At 40.4% G+C, this 21,866-nt stretch overlaps 1 protein-coding gene across 1 annotated transcript; it reads left to right on the top strand.

Annotated features, from left to right (window-relative positions):
- The first annotated feature begins 894 nt into the window (after window positions 1-894).
- ano10b (anoctamin 10b) lies at window positions 895-20,694 on the top strand. Its single transcript, XM_033634041.2, has 16 exons — window positions 895-1,025; window positions 1,139-1,206; window positions 4,008-4,273; window positions 6,709-6,882; window positions 9,497-9,634; window positions 10,200-10,316; window positions 10,727-10,843; window positions 13,232-13,570; window positions 13,844-14,026; window positions 14,172-14,227; window positions 14,324-14,398; window positions 16,083-16,247; window positions 16,329-16,520; window positions 16,618-16,755; window positions 16,843-16,959; window positions 17,045-20,694. The coding sequence occupies exons 3-16, from the start codon at window positions 4,015-4,017 to the stop codon at window positions 17,066-17,068; spliced, it is 2,094 nt and encodes a 697-aa protein (XP_033489932.2). The 5' UTR covers window positions 895-1,025; window positions 1,139-1,206; window positions 4,008-4,014; the 3' UTR covers window positions 17,069-20,694.
- Window positions 20,695-21,866: the final 1,172 nt, after the last annotated feature.

Genomic DNA, 21,866 nt, shown 5'->3' with positions numbered 1-21,866 from the left:
TTTATAAAACTCCTTTGAATATTCGTATGAATTGGCTTTAGCAGTACCAGTAGCTGTTTTGTCTGAATTGCCAGTTGCACTGCATGCTGAGTGCCATAAATTCTTTGACACTGTGAAACAAAGTGCGTGAGCTCATGTACATGTTCATTAGTTGCAAACAGATAAATTCAGTTAAGCGTTCACAATAGGAAATCACAATGACATCAGTGTGGGTGGCAGTGGTCACCAAGGTGGAGTTAATGGTGGTTTGATGGTGCACAAATCCAGTAGGACATCATAGCCAACAGCAAATCTGAGCCGCACATGGTTACACATGTTTCATAATAGATGAAGCAGCAAAAAAAGAAACAAGATTGTCTTTTCTCACACTTTGGGGTCTCTAAACACACCGTGGACACATATTTATGTTAAAAAGCCATGAAAAAGTATATTTCGCACAATACCTCACTTTTAATATTAATATTTTTAAAGATTTTATGTTTGAGAAATGAAAAAAAATAAGTAGGCAAAGATCAGAAAACCTAATTCTGAATTGTGTAAAGCAGATTTTATCTGTTTTTATGTTGTGCTTATCATCTTATGACCTCTGACATTCCTCTCAGGACCCATTTTAGGGTTCCAGCCCTCATACTGGGAACCACTGATGCTGTAGGATGTGGTACAGTGTAATTTGTTTCAGTGTCAAACATTGGATTTGCTTCATTGTTTGAGTACAGTTAAAGCAGCAGGTTGTCTGAGGTTTCAAACCAAAGTGCAGTTGCCCTGGAGCATCTTTAGGTCTATGTGTGTGTGTGTGTGTGTGTGTGTGTGTGTGTGTTTAACACACAGGCGGGTGGTGCAGTAGGACCCTGGGCTGCAGCTGCAACAGTAAAGCAGAGAGCAGGCAGAAGGGAGGAGCCTGAATAAAAACCAAACAACCCTCCACACCCTGCAGTCTCTGGGAAGTTCCTCCGCATTCCTGCCATACACACACACACATTATGCACATAGCCGGAGAGCTGGGAGGAACCTCACACTGAGGCTGGGTGAGTGTGTGTGTGAGAGAGAGTGAGAGTGTGTTGTTCCTGGTTTCTTTTCAGGAAAACTGAATAGATGTTGTTGTGTTCAAGTTCATGTGTGTGTGTGTGTATGTTTTCAGACAGGAGTTTGGAGGGGCCCTGCTGCAGGACCAGAGACCAGAACCTCTTCATCAGCGCTCCCTGCCAGGTGCTGTATTTCCTGACTCATCCTCTTTCACCTTATATGTCCCTCTCTCTCTCTCGCTGTCACTGTCTGTTTAAACAACTCAATCACAATAGGAGGGACGTTTGCACTTTCAGTTCTGCCTTCCTGTCTCTGCCAGTCTCCCATGAGTTTGTCTAAATGTCAGTGTGTCTTCAAGCTCTGTAGCGATGCAGTCAAAACAGCGGAAGTTCTCTTATCTGCTCTTAGTGCCAAAGTAACCGCTGTTTCCTTGTGAGAAACTAAAACATTTAGTGCTGACTTATATCTGAGGGGTGCAGGAATTAACTGAAAGGACAGCCAGAGTGTAAATGACAGAGTGCAGTATGCAGATCACTGGAAACTGCTGCATGTTCAAGCCGACATGCAAATCTAAGAGCTCCATAACCAGTCTAATATTGTTATAAAGTAATAGCTGGTGATGTAAATGCAGAGAGGAGAAATGAAAATTTTAACTGTTAAGACATGACTGCAATCAAACATCTAAATGATGCATTATAAAAAGTTTATTGCAGCATCTCAGAACGGAGGTTACAAAGGTTGGTGGCACATTAATAGAGTCCTTTAACAGCTAACTAGATTCTGACTTTATTTATGGCTTCATGACTATTAATCTGCATGTATACCCAAGTTATGACTACATTAACATCAGTATGCTAACATGCTCACATTACCATTGCTAATATGCTGGTGTTAAGAAGGTTTAATGTTTACCATGGACTCCATTGTTGGCATTCTAACATTTGTTAACTAGATCTTAACACAAAATGGATCTGAGGCTCATGGAAAGTTTTGCAGGGATGTAGTCACAAACTGTATTGGACTGAAGGGAAAATTTGACCAGATGATGCTGCTAGATGAAAAATTATGGGAGTATTAAAGTTATAAGTCACCCTGAGGTGGACGTTAATATATCTGAACCAAATGATATCCAATAGTTGTCGAGACATCTCATAAACTAGGGGAGAAGTCAGTGTATCAACAAAGTCATTAGCATTTAACATCTGATAACCAAATGTACCTGTACGAAATGCCAATCCATCTCATAGGTGTTGAGATAATATACAGAATAAGTAAAAACTGCGATCCGCTGGTGGCGATATTTGTTAAGTCAGATTAGGGCCGCAGTTTTAGAAACTTTAGAATTTTCAAAGCATCAACAAAAACAACATTCTCAGGTTTAGCTGACTGAGTGCCATTTTAGGGAACCAACATATGATTAAGGGCTGCACAGGAAAAGTGCACGCACTGTTACGTTTTATGACATTTTTATGACTTTTGTTTGACATGGTAACATTTAACAAAAACAGAAAATCAGAATTGGTGGTGCTATATCCTACATAACACTCATATAACATTCTAGTTCTTCACTTCCTAATACATTTCAAAGTAACAAAATAGAAAGACAGTACATTGTCTGACAGCGACTACGTTTACATGCACAAAATATTCTGTTTTTGCCTTTATTCCGAAAGAGACAATCTTTCTACTAATGGCTTTTTTAATGGCTAATTAAATGAATATTCCACAAATACCCCCATTTACATACAGCCGTTCATACTCCAATTACTGTGCCATAATATACAGAAGTGGAACGGCTGGAGCTGCTTGTCATTTTGCTTCTTTGCATCAAAATTTGATTATTTTTTTCCTACCAGTGGAGGACTTGTTAGACTGTATGAACACAGCCTTCCTCTTTCATCCCTTCAGTCACCTTCTTGAAAAGATCAGTGTTGTGATCTTTGCGCATATCCAAAAACCTGCTGATATCCAAGTCTTTCATCTTGTTTAAAAGTAAGTTTGTTTCTCCTTCTGACCAGAATTGTTGGCTTTTCTTTTGGCCATACATCTCTACATCAGCCCTGTGAAACTGATGGAAAGTTGGTTTGTGTACAACGTATCCATGACAACGCACAGAGCTGACCATAAACAGACAAGGCTATGTGACGCAAACTGTGGTAAAAACCCCAGTTCAGATGCATGTTCCAAATGTACTGTATTCATGTCCAAATAATGCTTTAAAACCAGAATAATCATATCCCAATCAGAAAATGCTGCATTTGGAAAAAGGCCTAATTCATAATATCTAAACATAATATGCTGTTTACATGACCCTCATCAAATTCAGAATATTGTCATATTCATGATAATACTCAAATGTTAGTGTGCCTATAAACGTAGCCGTAGATTGTAGCAACAGCTTCTGCTGGGGTACAGCACTTGCACATATCACATGCAGAACTTCAGTGGGACTTCACTGTAATACTAGAACCTGTAGTGGCAATTTGTCGAGTTTATTTATTATTATGATTACATTTGCTAATGATTGTTTCGAAAGGGTGGTGTGCAGTTGCCTTTTGTAGCAAAGCCAACAAAAAAAGTCTTTATGTTATCAGTATATTGTTGGTACATTTTGAGTACATTTGAGTATTGGGTGGATGCGTCCTCCCTACAATATACAATTACTGCCTAATGTCAGATCACTCAAGTCATTAGAATTCACCCACTGGGTACCGTGAATGTCTGTGCCAAATTTCATGACAATCCATCAGATGGTTGTCAAGGTATTTCATGCTAGTACGGTTAAAAACGTAAAACAAGTAAAAGTGTAACAAGGGAGGAAAACCTCAAATCTTTGTACAGTTTCACCGAGCAAAGAGCAGTTCTTTGCAGATGATCTACCTTCTTAGCTCTCCAGTTGGGAGATAATGGAGACACTGATAACTAATGGAGACAATGATGATGATGATGTTGACTGACGTTGTTTTATCAACATTTCTTCACAGTCTCACCATGAGTAAGGAGGGAGGTGATGAAGGTGTCAGCAGCAGCAGTGAAACAGCCCAGCAACCGGAGGAGAAGACTCCAGCTGGGAAGGGCCTGAGCAAACTGAGTGCTCTCACCACAGGACCAGGCTGGACTAAAGTTAGTTGCCCGTGCTGTTTCTCGGAGCGGGTCGAGCCGTTGGTTCTGGTGAAACTCGGAGAGAAAGTTCGCCCTGAGACAAAACGGTGGCTCATCAGAGTGATTGGAGCTCCTCAAAAAGATGGAGGTGAGGGCTCGAATATCAGTGAAGCTCCAAGAGTCCTGTGGAGCTGCTTATCTGTGTGCATTGATTGCAACCTTGCAAAGAAAAACATACACATCAAACATTCATGAGCCTTTCACTCTCTCATAGTGAAACAGGAGTCATTGCCTACAGGTCTATAGCATTTACACATTTTACCACTGTAGCATTTGCATGTGCATGCCACTTAGCAATAAAGATAATTATAGTTAAATGAGTCCATGTAAATGAAGACCAGAGGTGGTTTGAATTTAACTAGGACTGAAAACATATCAAAACAGGGGCATACTTGTTCTTGTTATTTCACTGTTCAAAATACATTTTCATGCATGAATGGAAAATTGATTTGTAGACTATTATTTATACTTAACGGCCATTTTATTTGACTCATTATGGTCCTCGAGGAGCTCTGCAGGAGTAGCCTACATCTGTTCATCTCCTTTTTTTTCTTTTTTTACTTTACGCTAGTGGATCAGTCATTAAAGCCATACTGTGCTGCCAAACATGTTCAGCCCCACAGAACTTTGAAATTGTAGCAGAGATCCCAAAGTTTCCAAAGACACCAAATATATAACAAGACATCTAGAATATTTCCATGTGATGAAATGGCTCGGTCCTTATAACATGAAGTTTGGGGTTTGAGTGTTTCCCTCAGAGTAGACATCATGTTATTGCAATATAGAGCTGGAATAAAGCAATACACAGCATGCTGTTTAGAGAAGGGTTTAGTGAGGTTGATGTCACTTTTTGGACGGAGGCTCCATCTTGTGAGGATCGTGTGTTACCTGTGCCTGCTGCGGTGGTCAGGCAATGCACTGATCATGATAAACAACATAGTTTGATATGACTTGGCAGCCCAAGAATGGAGCTGATGCACTACTTCCACTCACATACCCAGACATTATAAGATGTCTTGTTTTAGGACTGCGTGCATGCAGTGTGGTAACAGAGATAGCAGAACGCATATCTCATAAGATGGTACCCCCACCCTACGTGATGTGCCCAACCTTGTCATTCTCTATATATGACCAGTTCGAAATTATTTTAACAAACCTTAGAAGGACATATCAGTTTTTTTCAACCTGGATCTTGTGCTCATATTTGTGGCTTTTCTGACTCTGAGTCATGCTATCATGCACCCACGACCTCTGTTGTTGCAGGAAATGTGATTCCATCAAAACAACACAGGCTGTATCAGGGCAAGCCATGCAAGACTCCTAAAGCTTTCCAAAAACATCAACGTTATATAAATGATGAATTTAGAAATTACCTCCCTGGATTAGCTATTTTACCCAACAGCATAGGGATCTCCCTCCAGGGCAACCAGTCCACTAACCAAGCTAGCTGTTTTATTACAAACTACCTTAAACTGCAGTTATATATAGGATGCTTTAGAATCTATACAATGGAGGTAGGCCAGTGAGTGCAAATTCAGCATTACAGAATAATACTGAAATTTTCCTTTAAAGTTACTTAAAGGAAAATAAACAGAACTCCTCACAGCTGTAGATGGTAAATTAAATAAAACAACTTTTTCATATTTGCTGGAACTGTCACTATAATCACACAGCACTAAATGAGACAGACAATCTGTGAAAAAAATTACCCCCCCCCCCCGCGTATTCTACTGCCATGAAGCATTTCTAATGGCCTTAATGTACATGAACGAAAACAGCCCATCCTCAGAGCTGAGGATTCTCAAACACATCTGTCAATCACTGCTCGTGAACTGCAGTCAAACTGTCAAACTACGCAACGCTGATCAAATTTTAGTGTACTGTTTAGCTGTAAAATGAGAAAGTTTGTGACCTTGCCATCATGTCGAAAACGGTTGAGCCAAAACTAAGCACTGCCCAAAAGCTGGACCAACTTTCTTGTTTTACAGCTAAACACTACACTAAAATATGTTTCATTTTTGATCAACGCTGCCTAGTTTCACCGCAGTTCTTGGAGGGATTGACATGAATGACAGGTGCGTTCGAGATTCCTTGGTTCTGATTGGTTGTTGCTGACTGTGCCGATTTTAGTGAATACCATTAAAGGCAGTAGTAGATGTGATATTTTTCACAGATTATCTGTCTCGTGTCTTTCAGATTATGGTGACAGTGAAAGTTATATTTCTAAGAGTTACCAACTGTAGCTTTAATTTCCCAGGAATCTTTAACAGCTGCCATCATGAGGTTATTGCCTCTATTTTAGGATAATATAAAAAAAAGGTTTCTTTCTGTGTGATCAGCTCAGTGTTTTAAAGGTAGTTATATTTTTCAAGTCTGTTTTAAAACAATACTCCCATTCCCATATGAACATTTAAATTCTGTTTGGTTGCTGTAATTATTCCTCCTCTCCATACTGACCATGAAGGGATCCTTAATTTCTTCAGAGTTTCAGTGCTCCCTCTTTGCTCCACTGTTTAACTCCAGGTGCTGAATTACTGGCCCACCCAGGCGAAGATGCCAGTGGTGACATCATTGTGGTCGCTGCCCCACGCTGTACATTACTTAAGGTCACTGAAGAGTTGGGTCTGTGTAAGACTTACCACACCGGGGAGGTGGAGGCCTTCTCCTACCATGACAGAGACAACTTTAAAGATTCAGGTACTTTACAAGTTGAAACCATTATCATAAGAGGAGGTGTATGTTAGTTCTGTAATATAATTAAAACATGATCAAACATGGTGTCAAATTAAAAGGGTGCCAAGTTAAGTTTTACTGTCTGTTTACTTTACCAGGTGCTCAGATTTCCATCTGATAAAAAGTCTGTATTTGTTTGGGATGAAATGTTGCACACTCATTCTGTCAGCCTGTAAAGGGCTATCATTTTATTTTGTCCCTCTGATCTAATAGTAGCTTCCTGTTTCCAAGCCATAAAACTAAAGCTTTCGTCATGAACAAGCAGTCTGGCAATTACACAAAAGTTCAGTTGTGCTGGGTTTTTCCATTGCGACTGCCCAGGGCAAATTATGTAAGTCCACTTTGGTTATTTAATTAAGTGTATTCTTTCGCTTCTTAAATTAAATAAATCTTAAAAATAAAAAACATTGGATTATCCAAAAAATGCAATGCAAACCTAGCTCATGATCAAAACTGTGATGATGTAACACTCAATGTCTGAAGTGTGTTTCTGTGTAAACGCATCCCTGCACACAAATCTACTGAGTTCCTGTCTTTAAGGTAAAAGTTCCTAACCTGGGGATCCCAACCCCATTTAGGGTCAAAAAAAGCTTCACAGGAGGTCCCGAGCCTTTCTTGATTTCAAGAGATGTAAGAAAATTCTTGCTAAAAAATATACAGTTGGCATATATCTCAGCATTTCATTCATTCATGTGAAAAAAACTCAATAAAGTTATTTTTAAAGTTTATATTATTACTTAAGGTATATACTTGCATTATGCATTAGAAAAATACGTGGTTAAAACATTCAAAAAGTTAATAGAACAATGGCCAAGCAGTAGGGAGAAGAAAATGCTGTGTCGGTAAAAAAAAGAAGCCTATTACTGTAAGTATGATTGTTGATTAAAAAATAAGCCAGTGTTAGGGAGTAACCAGTTACATGTAATTCAATTACAAAGGTGTAACATAGGTGTGTATTCTTTTTGGTAAAAAACTTATGTGTAGAATATAATGTTCATTCTGTTGCTTTGCATCTTTCCGCCGTGCAGGAATATCAGATGTAACACCAAATTCTGTGACCCAGTCCCAGACTCCATTAAAAAATCATTGGGGTTTTTGAGTTGTTGAGTGGTTAGGTCAGGGGACTAAAAGTAATACACTGAGAGTGTTTACTTAGCATGAGCAACAGGCAGTTTGTCATAAAATATTCAGTCCTCCATTAAAGGTCTCAATATATAACTCTTAATGAAAAATCATGATAGAATTATTTGTAAGCCTGATTTAATAAAGAATAAACAAAAAGGAGTATAAAAAGGGTAACGCAGAAAAGGGCTAGGAGAGAGGGAGGGGGAGGGCCATTAAGGGTTGGAAATAAGTAAGGGAGGAAGTAGTGGTGTAAGTTAGGGTTAGGGTTAAGTAAAGTATTAACTTTTTGCCTAGTTCAAAACATCTGTTTGAAAAGTAATCAAAAAGTAATCAAATGTAATAAATTACATTACTCTGATGAAGTAATTAAAATAGTTACATTACTTATTACATTTTTAATAGGGCAACTAGTAATCAGCAACCTTTTTCATTCAAAGGTAACCTTCCCATCACTCCATGATGCAGACAAAGAATCCTATAATAGTTCCTAAAAATAAGAAAACTCATTTCTGATGCAAAATTCACAAGAAATCTTCTCAAAATGTATCTAAATTGCCCGTTTAACACAAACTTCCTGCAGTTATTGCGTTCACTATTTGGGTTAATTGTGCAGTTTATCAGTTGTTCTGTGCTTTTATTCTTTTATGTTGACCATAATGGTCAGTTTACTCAGTGATAGAAAAGGGCCCGGGTCCCTCAAGGAAAATGATTGGGAACAACTGCTTTAGGGTAAACCTACAGAGGTTTTAGGGTGATGAATGTTTTGTGTTAGGTGTTGACTCACTGTAACTTAAATTATCTGGTTAGATGTTATGACAGTTCAACCTCGAGAGGAGTCCCACAGTGTCCATCTTGGTCTGGTGACCCTCTTGGAAACCCTGTGTTTGTTTGTTCAGTTTGTTCATAGAAATCCCCTTTGTTGATGTAAAAGTGGTGCAAGACACAGTTGTTGTAGTTGGATGAGCTGATCCAAGCTGAAGTCGGTTTTATCAGAGCAAAGGTACCATTCTTTGTGAATGTAGTGGCTCAGTCCATAAGGACTTGGCTTGGGAACTGATGGGTCGCTGGTTCAAGTCCTCATACGGACCAAGTATGGAGTGTGGACTGGTAGCTGGAGAGGTGTCAGTTCACCTCTTGTGCACTGCTGAGTTGCCCTTGAGTTGGTTTCTGAACAAATACCTGCAAAACTATGACATACTTATTAGCCTTAGCTGTAGCCTACATTGTGTACACTATACAATACAATACAATACACACTCAAAATCTGTATGTTATAATTGCCATTGTGACTTTGTTAGTATGCTGATGTTAGCATGTTAGCATGTTAGCATGCTGATGATGGCTGCAGACTCTTGGTCTTGTCCCTTTTAAAAGTGAATCTTTAATTTGTGTGCGTGTTTGTGTTCATGCATCACCGGCTTTATCCATCTACGTCTCTTCATGTGTGTGACAGACAACATGGAGGTGTTCCTCACTCTGGCAGAGCGGCAGCACATGGTGAAGTATGAGCTGGACGGTCTGCGAGCGCAGAGAGACCTGAGAATACCCGGCATGCCTGACAGCTTCGCACTGCAAAACCGTGACAACATCTGTGAGTGCTCTTGCTGTGTCACACACACTGGAAAGATTTCCTCTGAGATAAATACTTTATTGGGAGGATTTTTGTTTTTTCCGTTTGTCACTTGATTTGATCATTTCAATGAATGCCTCGGGACAAACACGCACACACAAACAAAAACTCAACAGCTGATGATCACCACTTGCTCCATTCTTGCAGTGCATCATGTCACCACATTGTAGTGTCCTATTCAGTCTTTAGAGTAATCTAATCATCAGTTATGATTCTGTTTTTTGGACATATTGACAGCCATGATGTTAATATTTGTTGTTGACTGCTGTCTTCACATTCAGACAGAATCCAGATGTATTATGTGTAGGCTGTCCATGACTGGCTGACCTCAGCTATTCTCTCATCACATTCAATCAAGAAATTGCCTCGGTCAGCATCAGCCTGAGTGTGTGTGACGTACTGTATGTGTGTGTGTAACTGTACATGTGTGGATCAGTTCTGTCCCTCTTTAACCCATGTTCTCAGGCCATTCTGGTTTGCAAGGGTTGTTTTGATGTCATGTGTGTGAAACTGAACGTTGTTGCAGGGCAGAAGCTCGGGTCAGCTGGTGTTATTGTGGACACGTATCCCCTCCACAACACGGACAAACTGAAGAGTCTCAGTGAAGCCTGGTACACTGGGAATCAGCTGGCTCAGCCGCTGGGTGGGTGGAAATACAACACACACACACACACGCACACACACACGCACACACACACACACACACACACACACACACACACACAAGCACACACACTACCTCATGACTGCTTGTACACTGTAAAATCTGACAAGTTGATCCTAAAATCTAGGAAACCAATAAAAAATGTGAGTAAACGTAACTATTTATCTTAAGTTATGTTTACTTATAGGCTAAAGATCCCTTGATTTTTTTAAGATTAATTTCGGTTTAACATTGTACGCACACGCACATGCAGAACCTGATGCAGATATATATAAATATATTATAATTCACAACAGCTAACTTTGTGGTTGACAGTTTGTATTTCCTGTCTGTAAATCAACTGAGGCATGATGCACTGACACCAAACACCTGTCTGCTGCTTTATCCAGATTCAGTCAATGAGTATTTTGGAAGCTCTGTGGCTTTCTACTTCAGCTTCCTCGATTTCTACACCTGGTCTCTGCTCCCTCCAGCGTTACTGGGCCTGACCATCACATACTTCTCAGGTTGGTGTGTGGATTTATCATTTATTTTTGTCCATGTATACTGTCTATGGCATTTATGATTCCGCTCTTCATCGTTTTACCATTAGAATTGAGACTTCTTCATTTCTCAGAAACTTATGCTGCGTCTCAAGTACACTCAAATGTAATACACTGCATATATATGTACTTACTAGTGTAGTACACAAATTTTGACAGTGCAGTGTGGTCTCAAATCAAACGTGGCTGCTCTGCTCTTAATGGAGATGATGGTTACAGGATCTGAAACTTTTCTTCTTCTGCTCGCAAATTGCAACCAGGTGAAGCATTTTCGCCAACATTTGACAAATGATTGTCACCTGCCAAAATGTATGCTTGCTATATCTACTTGTTTGCTCACTTGTCTTCTCATGTATTCATTCATTTATTTTATTAAGAATGAATTTACATGCACAGCATGATATAAACATACTTATCAAGCATCTGACCACAAATTTATACTAAAATCTTCTACAGTGAAGACCATATAGTTTATGCCTATATTAGTTTATGTAACGTCAGTGCCAGATGATAAAATGTGCCACTCATAGCTAGCTAACAAGCTATTGTCAGTATTGGTAGTAGTATTAGTACCAAATTATTACAGAATTAACCCAGTAGAGGATGACTGAGGGTGAGAAATGTCTGATGCTGTACACTCAACTTTCCATTATGAGTGGACCATCCAGGTACTTACAGTGCACTGCATTTTACCTTACTTCTCAGTGTGAACATGCTTATGCACTCAAAATAGCAAATAGTACAGAAGAATCTGATGTGAGACACAGCATTCTTACCTTAAAGCTGCACAAGGCCATTTTTAAATGTAAATTATACTTATTACAAAATTAAGCAGCTGTTTGAGCTTAAAATGACTCTGATGCTGATTTTCACTGGCTGACGTGTGATGTTTTACGCCGAAACATAACAAAGAAACAAGAGAGGATTGCAACAGTACTAAAAGTCTGCCATATTAATGGCCCTGAGAGGCTATATCACTCTTTGAAAAAAGAGAAGCCTTGTTAATCTTATCAGTGGAAAGCCAAGAACAGTTGTTGCACTAATTTCATTTAATCCTTTAATTACCTTGGTGAAAAAACTTTTGCTTTTTAAAATAATTATGCTGTATCACCAGAAAACTTTAACAACCCTTATCATGAGATAATGAGGTAATTCAGCCATGATTTTGAGAGAACTGATTGAATAAAATATTTGTAATCCAGCTGTTCTTGGCTTCCACACTCATCCTACATTATTCCTGGGAAAGAAAACTCATTTTTGCCCACTGCTATGTAAAGCTTGGCCTGAGGGTGGTAACAGAATAAAGGCTGTTTTGTCAAGTGTTAGCATGTTAAAGCATGTGAACATGCCTATGGTTACTGTATTGGGTGAGTGTGAGGCAGCTTCGAGTGGGATCCAAATGCAGACAGACCAGGCAGACAGAAAGAGTTCAAGGCTAAGTGATTATATGAGAGTACATGAGCTTACTGGTATGGGTAGAGAAGTCTACACAGAGGTGACAGAGTCCACGGGTAAACAGTCAGACAGGTAAAGATTCCGGTTAGGTTACAGGTTACAGGTTCAGGATTCAGGATTCAGGATACAGGTGGCTTGAAAGCAAAGTACAACGCAACATTGAAACTTCAACCATCCGTCAGGAAATAAGTGAAAATACATAAATACTGCCAGTCTGATGGGGGAAAGTAGAAACAGGTAAGCTAGGAAGGTCTGGAGGGACACAGGTTACTGAAGGACTGATGAGGGCAGGTGGAAAGGTCAGAGGGCATCCGCTGGACAGGTAAAGAATGATAATAAATGGGTTTGAAGAGGTGGGAATGTAGCTGGAGCACAGACTGTATGCAAATAATGTACATAGCCACCGTGATGTCACCCATTGGTTTGAGGACTTGCATTTTGAAGTTCAGCAGTTTGGCTATCGCCATCTGGGATTTCTGATGCCTCACAGGGGGCATCATGGGTAAATAAAACTTTACCCCTGAATAGTTGTCATTAATGTTGAAATTAGATACAGAGGCCCTTTTGTAACCAGGTTATAAACATGTTTATTTCTGCTGTAAAGTTGGTCATTTTTTACATGGGGGTCTATGGGGATTGACTGGCTTCTGGAGCCAGCCTCTAGTGGCCATTTGAGGAACTGCAGTTTTGGGTACTTTGGTGTTGGCTTCTCTTTTCAGTCATTGCTTGGGCTGGAGGGAGGGAAATACAGGCAGAATGTAACATTTATATTTTTACCATGCATGTTGTTGAATGTTAGGAAAGCCTTTAGCATGTTAGTATGTTAGCATGAAAATTTCTAGCTCCGAGAATGCGCACACAGCTAAATGGATACTAAGCGCTTCTCGTCCATCACAGGTGAGGTTCAGAAGGAGATCGAGGAGTCAGTCTCAGGCTCGCCAGCCACAGATCTTGAAGATGACTCAGGACCAGCTGTCGGCGGTCACATGATCCAGGCGGTCTTTAGCATGCTCTGGTCCACAGTTGTTATGGAGCTGTGGAAGCGTCGGAGCTCCTCACTTTCCTACCGTTGGGGGACCCTGCACCTTGCCGAGCGCTTTGCAGAGCCCCGACCTGGTTTCCACGGTGACCTCGGGGTGAACCCTGTGACAGGTCGTGTGGAGCCGCTCTTTCCTGAATGGAAGAGGGACCTGCGTATGGCACTGGTGTCGGTCCCAGTGGTGGGGCTGTTTCTAGGTACAGCTTGAATTCTAAATGTGAATTGAATGAACCCATCAGTGCATATGACTGAGCTGAAAGATACAATGATGTTCATTGTTTGATTTATATGTAAAAGAAGTATCAGTGATGTTTTTCAAAGGTCTGCTCACCAATAAAACATCAGTTAATGTCAACTGAAGAGTGTTAACATGTGACAGATGCAATACTCTGCTCTTTAATATTGCAAACACTCTTCTCATCCCTGCCTCTATCCTCATGTCTCCTGCCCTGTCACGTCTCCCTCTGCAGGTTTAGTCATACTGGGTATGATTGGTTTCTACTGGGGGGAAGCCCAGGTGCAACAGCTAAACACAGACTGGGACTCCCTGCTGTCTCAGACTTTGATCTACATGCCCTCAGTGCTTCACATCGTCTACACAAACATGCTAGCGACTGTTTACAGGACAGTGGCACTGTCTCTGACTGAATTTGGTGAGTGAGATGGAAAGATGAAGCCAGGTTCAAGAAAAGGGTTACAGGAGGGAGACTGGGACACAAAGAGAAAAACAATTTGATCAGCTTATACAGTCTTACTACTGATTAATTAGCTAATCATTTCTCTTATATTTCCCCTTAGAGAACCACAGAGAAGAGTCTTCCCATGAGAATCATCTGACAGCCAAAGTCTTAGTGGTTAGTTCCTCCTCTCCTCTCCTCTCCAAACATTAGCCCTCACATCATCTTAACCCAGCAGGCTTTCTAACCAGCCTCTTGTCTCTCCTCTCTTAGTTCACCTTCTTCAACTACTTTGCAGTGCTCTTCCACATCGCCTTCTTCAAGCAGGATGTGCCTTTGCTCCGTAAGGTAACAGCTGAGCTCTACAAATCTTCCACTAGTCTCAGTAAAGCCGTGTGTCTTTTAGCAGATACTCTAGTGATTTAGCAATGCACTTCCATAATTGCGGAAACTTGATTTAAAAAAAAAAAAAAAGGTTAAGGAATAAATCGATGTAGCAGAGGCCGAGATATCCTGATCATTATAACTGATGTGGGTCAAGATCATAGACTGTGTAAAATAATGTAAGTAGGTAGCCACCGGTGACATTACCAACTGGTTTGTGGACTGCCATTATGAAGCCACGAGTATGGCCTTTTGACCATCATTATCTTGGTGTTTTGGGGCCAGAAGTCACCATATTTGGAGACTGGACCTGTGAAGGAGCAAGGGGTGAATCTGTCTCATAGACTGTGGTGATGCCTGTCATACAAAATGGCCACGTCCGTAAATATGTGTAACTTTAAGCCTTAATAAAATGTAAACAGATGAGTTATATAAAAAGTCACCCCCGTACAGTTGTCAGGAATGTTGAAATTAGCTACAGAGACCAAAATGGAGGTTGCTGCTTGTACAAGATACAAAAAATTGCTGAATCCTACAATTCTCATTATGCAACTTAAGAGAACTCCTCCAACCTAGTTTGCAACACAGGCTTTCTGTTAAAAATGTAAGGTTTCTTAACACAAGCTGAGGTCATCAGGGTTATTTCCTCCTTCAGAAGCTGAGCAGTACAAGCTTAATTAATAGACTGAATTGCCATTTGGTTTCACTTCATCCATTTAGCTTGCCATCGTGTTCATGTCAGGCCCCCAGGAAGTGAGCCGGACTTTGAGGCTAATTTGACATAGTGGCCGAAGTGTGTAACTACAAAATTGGGGTCCCTCATGTGATGTCATTGGGCCCAAATTACTTTGCCCATAGACTTAGGGAAAGAGACATCTGCAAAACAATGGATACATTTTTATGAGGGTCACAACCCCCACAAAATGATTCATTTCACTACATGGATTTGATCCATTTGATCCGATAACATTTCGTAAGTCTAGAAGAGCCGCGTGTTAAAATAAATTTCCCCATTAAGGTTAGCGGAGTGCTAAACTAGAAGTTAGCCACTCGACTGGTGAAGACTCTAATGTGCCTGCTCTATGGGCCCAGTGATGTGGAAGATCCAGATAATTTTACACCTGGGAAGTCAAAGTTATTTTTTGTTTCATGCGCCACAGAGCAACTTTAATAAAAATGAATGGGCCTCACCTCCAACATTTTTTTTCCACCTACAGATAAGAAATCTATTGATTTGCGAGTAATCATTTTTTCGTAAGTTAGCTTACCTCAACTTTTACAGTTGGTTCAAAGTTGCTATATTTTTCGTAAATGTAGCTAGGTAGCCAGCTAGCTGTGTCTGAAGATGACATTCCCACTTATAACCATGCCTAAGCTTTGATTAGTCAATTGTTACTCCTGTGAGTGGAAACAGCTGTCTGCGAGCAGAACATCAGGTGTATTCAGGTTGCTTGAGACATGGGCAGCAATTCAGAGGTGTGGAACTAGAATAGAGCAGTACTCTTCAGAAACTGATCTTCAGGTGTAATATCAGGGAAAAGCCTTTCGGAATGAGTGCAAAGTTAAAATGTGTGGGGGGGGCAGTCAATGAAATAAAAAACCTTCATGAATGACAATAAATTCACATATTCTTTTTGTCTGTCTAAAGCGCCTAGCATCTTTACTGATAGTGACCCAGCTGGTGAACCAGGTGACAGAGGTGGTCATACCCTTCCTGGTGGACCGCTTCATCAGCGCCCCCAAGAGGACAGAGAGTGAGGACGACCCAGATGAGGACAAATTTAGGAATCAAGGCACCCTGCCTGCTTTCCCAGTGAGTGTACAGTATTCATGCCAAAAGAGGGATTAGAAAACACTCTGGCAGCATCTGACACAGCTTCTTGTTTCGCCACAGGGCTTGTTTGCAGAGTACATCGAGCTCCTGGTGCAGTTTGGGTATTTGAGTCTTTTCTCTTGCGTGTATCCCCTGACGGCCGTGCTGCTGCTCATCAATAACCTAACAGAGATCCGATCGGATGCTTACAAGATGTGCAAACTCTTCCGGAAACCCTTCTGCTCTCCTGTGTCTAACATGGGCGTGTGGCGGGTCAGCAGAAAACACAACACACAATAGAAATGAGAGGCGCCCAGTATGTCACACTCAGCTACGCGAGAACAGCTCATGTCATTGTCTTGTGTTTCAGATTGCTTTCGAGGTCCTGAGTTTTGTCTCTGTTGTGTCCAACTGCTGGCTACTGCTGCTGTCACCATGGATACAAAGGCTGTCTCAGGAGGGCGAGTGGAGCAGCACAAACATTCTGCTGATGGCTGTTTTGGTGGAGGTAAGAGGGAGGACACAGAGGTTGTCAGTGAGAGTCACATTAAGAATAATTACAGCCTGACATTTTGACCTGTGTGTGTGTTTGCAGCATGTGCTGATCTTGGTTAAGGTGGTTTTGTCGGTGCTGATCCCCGATGAACCGGACTGGATCCGTAAAAAGAGAGAGCATATTGAGTTCACATCCAGGCAGGCCTTGAGAGAGCAGGTTAACCCTCCACCACAGATTTCATTACTTAGCATTTTGGTGTTCTCCTTCATCAGTGTGATGACTTCTCTTTCTTTTCTTCCAGAAACTGCATTCTAAAGAGTCTTGATTGCATTTCAAAGCGCTGATGCTTCATGTTGTCCTGTGCTGGGCTGCTACAACTAGAAGTACCAACCTCAGTGTTGTGTGGACCGGCAGAGGAGAAGACGAGTCTCCGATCTCCAGAAGGGCCCACAATGTATACTGCTGTGCACGTATCAATATTCACCCCGTACACTTGTCTAGTGTTTCTGCTGCTCTCACTAATTAACAAGGTGCCTCCAATGTGCACCCTTTGATATGCACTCATATTACATACAGTATATACTGCAAGTGCAATTGAAACAGCAGCAGCTAAAAAGTGTTTTGCTTTTTTTTTTCAATATTAGACAGCAGATGGAATGTATTGGTTATGTTTGCAGAGTAGATGCCCTTTTAAAAAGATAATGTTATGATAATGGAGGTTTTCACAGGCTTTGCTCAGATTTAATGAGGGAAAACTGAAGAGCTCTTGTAAAATCACTATGGCTACAGTCTGTACAGTCAGCATTTACAGAAGTAAAGGACAGACAGGACAAAGTGTTTTATATTATGGGCAGGTTCATAAACAGACAGAATACTTGACAAAATCATCCTTGTTTTGGCAGGAGGACTCTTTCAGGAGGGTGTTTGCTAAGATTTCTTTGTGATAAGCTACAGGTAGTGTTAAGGATTCAAAAGGACAGTATCATCACTTGAGGGATTATGAGATAAAAAGATAAAACTTTATTTATCTCAAAGGGAACTGCTGTGGAAAGTTTCAGTACAAAAGGGGAAGAGTGCAAATATACAGAGTGCAAATATTAGTCTTTAAGACAAAAAGCAAAAAAGTGTCTTTAATCAGAATAGGGGTTGGCTCGTAGTAATGAAACCACCAGCAATTATCACCCAACAGTGCAGTTCTCCTCAGCTCTGCAGAGTATTTTAGCACCTTTTAGCTCATTGTTTTGGTTTTCTGGTCCTGCAGCTTTGCACTTTTGATTGACTTTCACAACTCAAATATCAGCCTGAAGTCAGCTGTTTTCAGTAAAAAGAAAACTCTGATAAACCCATTTTGTTCTACCAAGCAGCAGACACACAGTTAGAGACTAGCTGGTGAACATAATGGAGCATTTAGCAGCTAGAGGGCCAGATACTTCCCTAAGGAGTTGGTGGGGACCAAAAGCAGAGCTAAAAAGAAAGTAAATTAAGGACATCAGGTGCACAGAAACACAGCTCCAAATAAATGATAATGTTACTCTGTGAGGGCTGGATGTGTAAATAAGCAACTCTTTAGAAGTTAGCCATGCCAACTCTTTAAAGGGGTATAATGTTAAAGAGACACCCCCAAATCAAAAGTACATATTTTTCCTCTTACCTGTATTGCTATGTATCAGTCTAGATTGTTTTGGTGTGAGTTGCTGAGTGTTGGAGATATCAGCTGTAGAGATGTCTGTCTTTTCTCAAAAGTAATGGAACTAGATGGCACTCGGCTTGTGGTGCTCAAAGCTCCAAAAAATACATTTTTAAAATGCAACAGCAATGTCTCTCTCTGGAAATTATGACGCGGTTACTCAAGATAATCCACAGACCTTGATGTGAGCAGTTTCATGTAGGAGCTATTTTCTTTTCTATGGAACTACACCAGTCAACTGTATCACTGCACAGAAGGAAGCGTGCAACTACTGCTAGCTCACCTATCACTGAGCTAGCTAAAATTACAGCTCAGCTGATGAGGATGCCATTAATGTTTACATCTCGCGCTGTCACGAGCACAAGGCTTTTGTCTATACACACATCCTTCTGCGTGGGGATACAGTTGACAGGTGTAGTTTGGCAGAAGGAAAATAGTTGCTACATGAAACTGCTAACAATTGTGGATTATCTTGAATAACCAGGTCATGATTTCTGGAAAGAGACGTTGCTGTTGAATTTTTCAAATGTATTTTTTGGCGCTTTGAACATCACAAGCTGGGTGGCATCTAGTACCATTATATTGGAGAGAAGGCAGACATCTCTACGGTTGATATCTCTAACACTCAGCAACTCACACCAAAACAATCTAGACTGATAAATAGCACTATGGGTAATAGGAAAAGATGCTCTGATTTTGTGCTAAACTGTCCCTATTATGTTGTGTTTAGAAAAGAAAGACAATTATTGCAGCTTTGAATTTAGAAAATCATTAATTATGTCTGTAACTCCATCAAATGCGCTAAAAAAGTTTGTGATGTAATCCTTTAACTAATACTGCAGTCTGTATTCTCAGTTATAGTATGGTGCCAGGTGAGTTTGGTACTCAGTCAGTATTGACAGTGGAAAGAATTCACATCCTGAAGACTCTGACAGTGGAGTATTTTACATATTTATTTATAAATGTTCCACAATAATGGGTTTATTATCTGTTATTGTGCTAAATTAACTTTATTGTCTGAACTGGCATTTACAGGTCCAGTGTGTAGCATTTAGTGGCATCTAGTGGTGATGTTGCAAATTGCAACCAACTGAGACTTCTCGTGTGCGCCAAGTTTGTAGAAGAACTACAGCAGCCAGCACAAATGCTCATAAATGCGAATGGCCCCATCTAAAGTTAGTGTTTGGTTTGTTCATTCTTGGCTACTGTAGGACAACATGGCGGACTTCATGGGGACCCACTCCGTATGTAGATATAAACAGCTCATTGCATGGTAACGAAAACAAAGCAATTCTTATATTCAAGTGATTATAAACTAATAACAACAAAGTTATAATTATGTTACCATTCCTGCCAATAGATGCCCCTAAATCCTGCACACTGGACCTTTAAGAACTATCAAGAAATGATGAGAAACACTTAGAGATTTGCTTCTGGTTGAGTAGTTAGGAGAATATGTTTCATTTGTACTCTCCCTTGATGGTGCTGCCCGCTCCTTGAATAATCACAATATGGTTATAGTATGCATGATTATAATATGAGAACAGTAAGCTATGTGCTGAGATTTGGTTTGCAGTGAAAGTGATGGGGAGCTACCAAAGAACCGCTATGTGCTTTGCTATTAGAGATGTATATTTTTTTCTGTGTGGATTTCAGTCTTTCCTCACTCACCCATCTGCTGTGTGCCTCGAAGAATGAGTTCACTGTGCTGCAACAACTACTTCACCTTACAGTCGAACACTTCCATAATATTGGTGTTATTTCACTGTTCACTGCTGGCAGATTTGACTTCATATAATATATGTGTAGATGAATCCACTGGGGAGGTCCGCTATTTCTTCAATCCTTGCTCAACAGTGCTGTGGTGCTTACTACATGTTATTGATTTTAGGAGTTAGTATTCTGTGCAGCCACCAGGAGGCAGTATACACTTTCCATTTTATTCCCCATGCAGCTTTTCACAAGCCCTGGTGGCTGTAGGACTGTCTCAGTAAAGATGCAGATGGGTGGTGAGACTTCCTCATGAGGCTGCACATGTGCACTCCTCACACTAATCATAAAACTAGGTGTGTGTGTGTGTGTGTGTGTGTGTGTGTGTGTGTGTGTGTGTGTGTGTGTGTGTGCATGCTCTGTTCTGAAGGGTTGTATTGAATTATATCGAAAGATAAACATTTAGATAATCTGGTCCCAGGATCAAGATATCAGGTCAGAAACAGAGGTGATAATGTTTGCTGGTTGTCCTGTAATAAACTCACAGAAGGAAACTGGTTGTTTGCTGTGTCGACTCTTTATGAAAAGAAGCATGAAAGGATTCAACCTTTCCAAGCTTCTTCACTCCACTACATATATTTGACAGCCACAGTTACTGGTTTCTTTACTAGAGCTGAAATGTTAAATTATGATATGCACTTAACATCATTTTATACATCAGATTAATTGATAATAGAAAGAATTATTATCAGCCCTATATTTAACAGATTAGGATCCCGGAAACACAATATGATGAGCTTGTAGAATATAGTATGATGGTTCTGATTGCTGAAACCACCAAACAGTAGATAAGAATGTTTAAGATTAGTTCCACCTCGACCAGCTATGACATTGAAATGCTTCATACACGTTATTGGATTTACAATAATTATCCAATAATGTACAGACTAAGGAAAAAAGGACAGGAGCCATTCTGCTGCACAATGAATTTTGAGTACATTTTGCTGATAATACTTATGTACTTTTACTTGATGGTCCAGTGTGCAGGATTTAATGGCATCTAATGGTGAGGTTGCAGAACTGACACATCTCACATATAGGAGAACTATAATGGCTGGTGCTAAAATATTAAAGGGCCTTTTTAGAGAGTGTTTTGGTTTGTCTGTTCTGAGCTACTGTAGAACAACATGGCAGACTCAATGGATGAGGGCCAGCTCCCTATGTAGATGTAAATGCCTCAATCAGGTAACAAAAACACAACAAATCTTTTTTGGGGGGGTGATTATGAACTAATGAACATAGTACTATATTCCTTACCTGCCAATAGATACCACTAGATCCTACACACTAGATCTTTAAGACAGAATTTGAATGCAGGATTTTAACTTGAAATGGAGTATTTTACACTGTGGCACTGCTACTTTTACTCCCACCAATCGCTGTATTATTGATTGTCTGTGCTGGTGATTTAGTTATTGAATTTTTAGTCCTCACATGAACATTTGGCTTATCATTATGAGTCAGAATAGCAATGTCTGAGGTATCATGATCTGAGGAACACGGCCCACTTAACCTACTGCAGAGCCCTAAGGCAAAACAAACTCTGGGGCCCTACTGACCCCCCCATTCCTCCCACTCTCTTTGCTTTATTATTTCAGTTGATACAGAGCACATTTTCAAACATATGCAGTTTATTGAAATACTGTTTTTGGGGCAGCTCAGGCCC

This window comes from Epinephelus lanceolatus, chromosome 5 (genome assembly GCF_041903045.1).
Source record: "Epinephelus lanceolatus isolate andai-2023 chromosome 5, ASM4190304v1, whole genome shotgun sequence".
Taxonomy (NCBI): domain Eukaryota; kingdom Metazoa; phylum Chordata; class Actinopteri; order Perciformes; family Serranidae; genus Epinephelus; species Epinephelus lanceolatus.
Note: the sequence above shows the minus strand (reverse complement) of the source record. Positions and strands in the feature narration are given on the sequence as shown.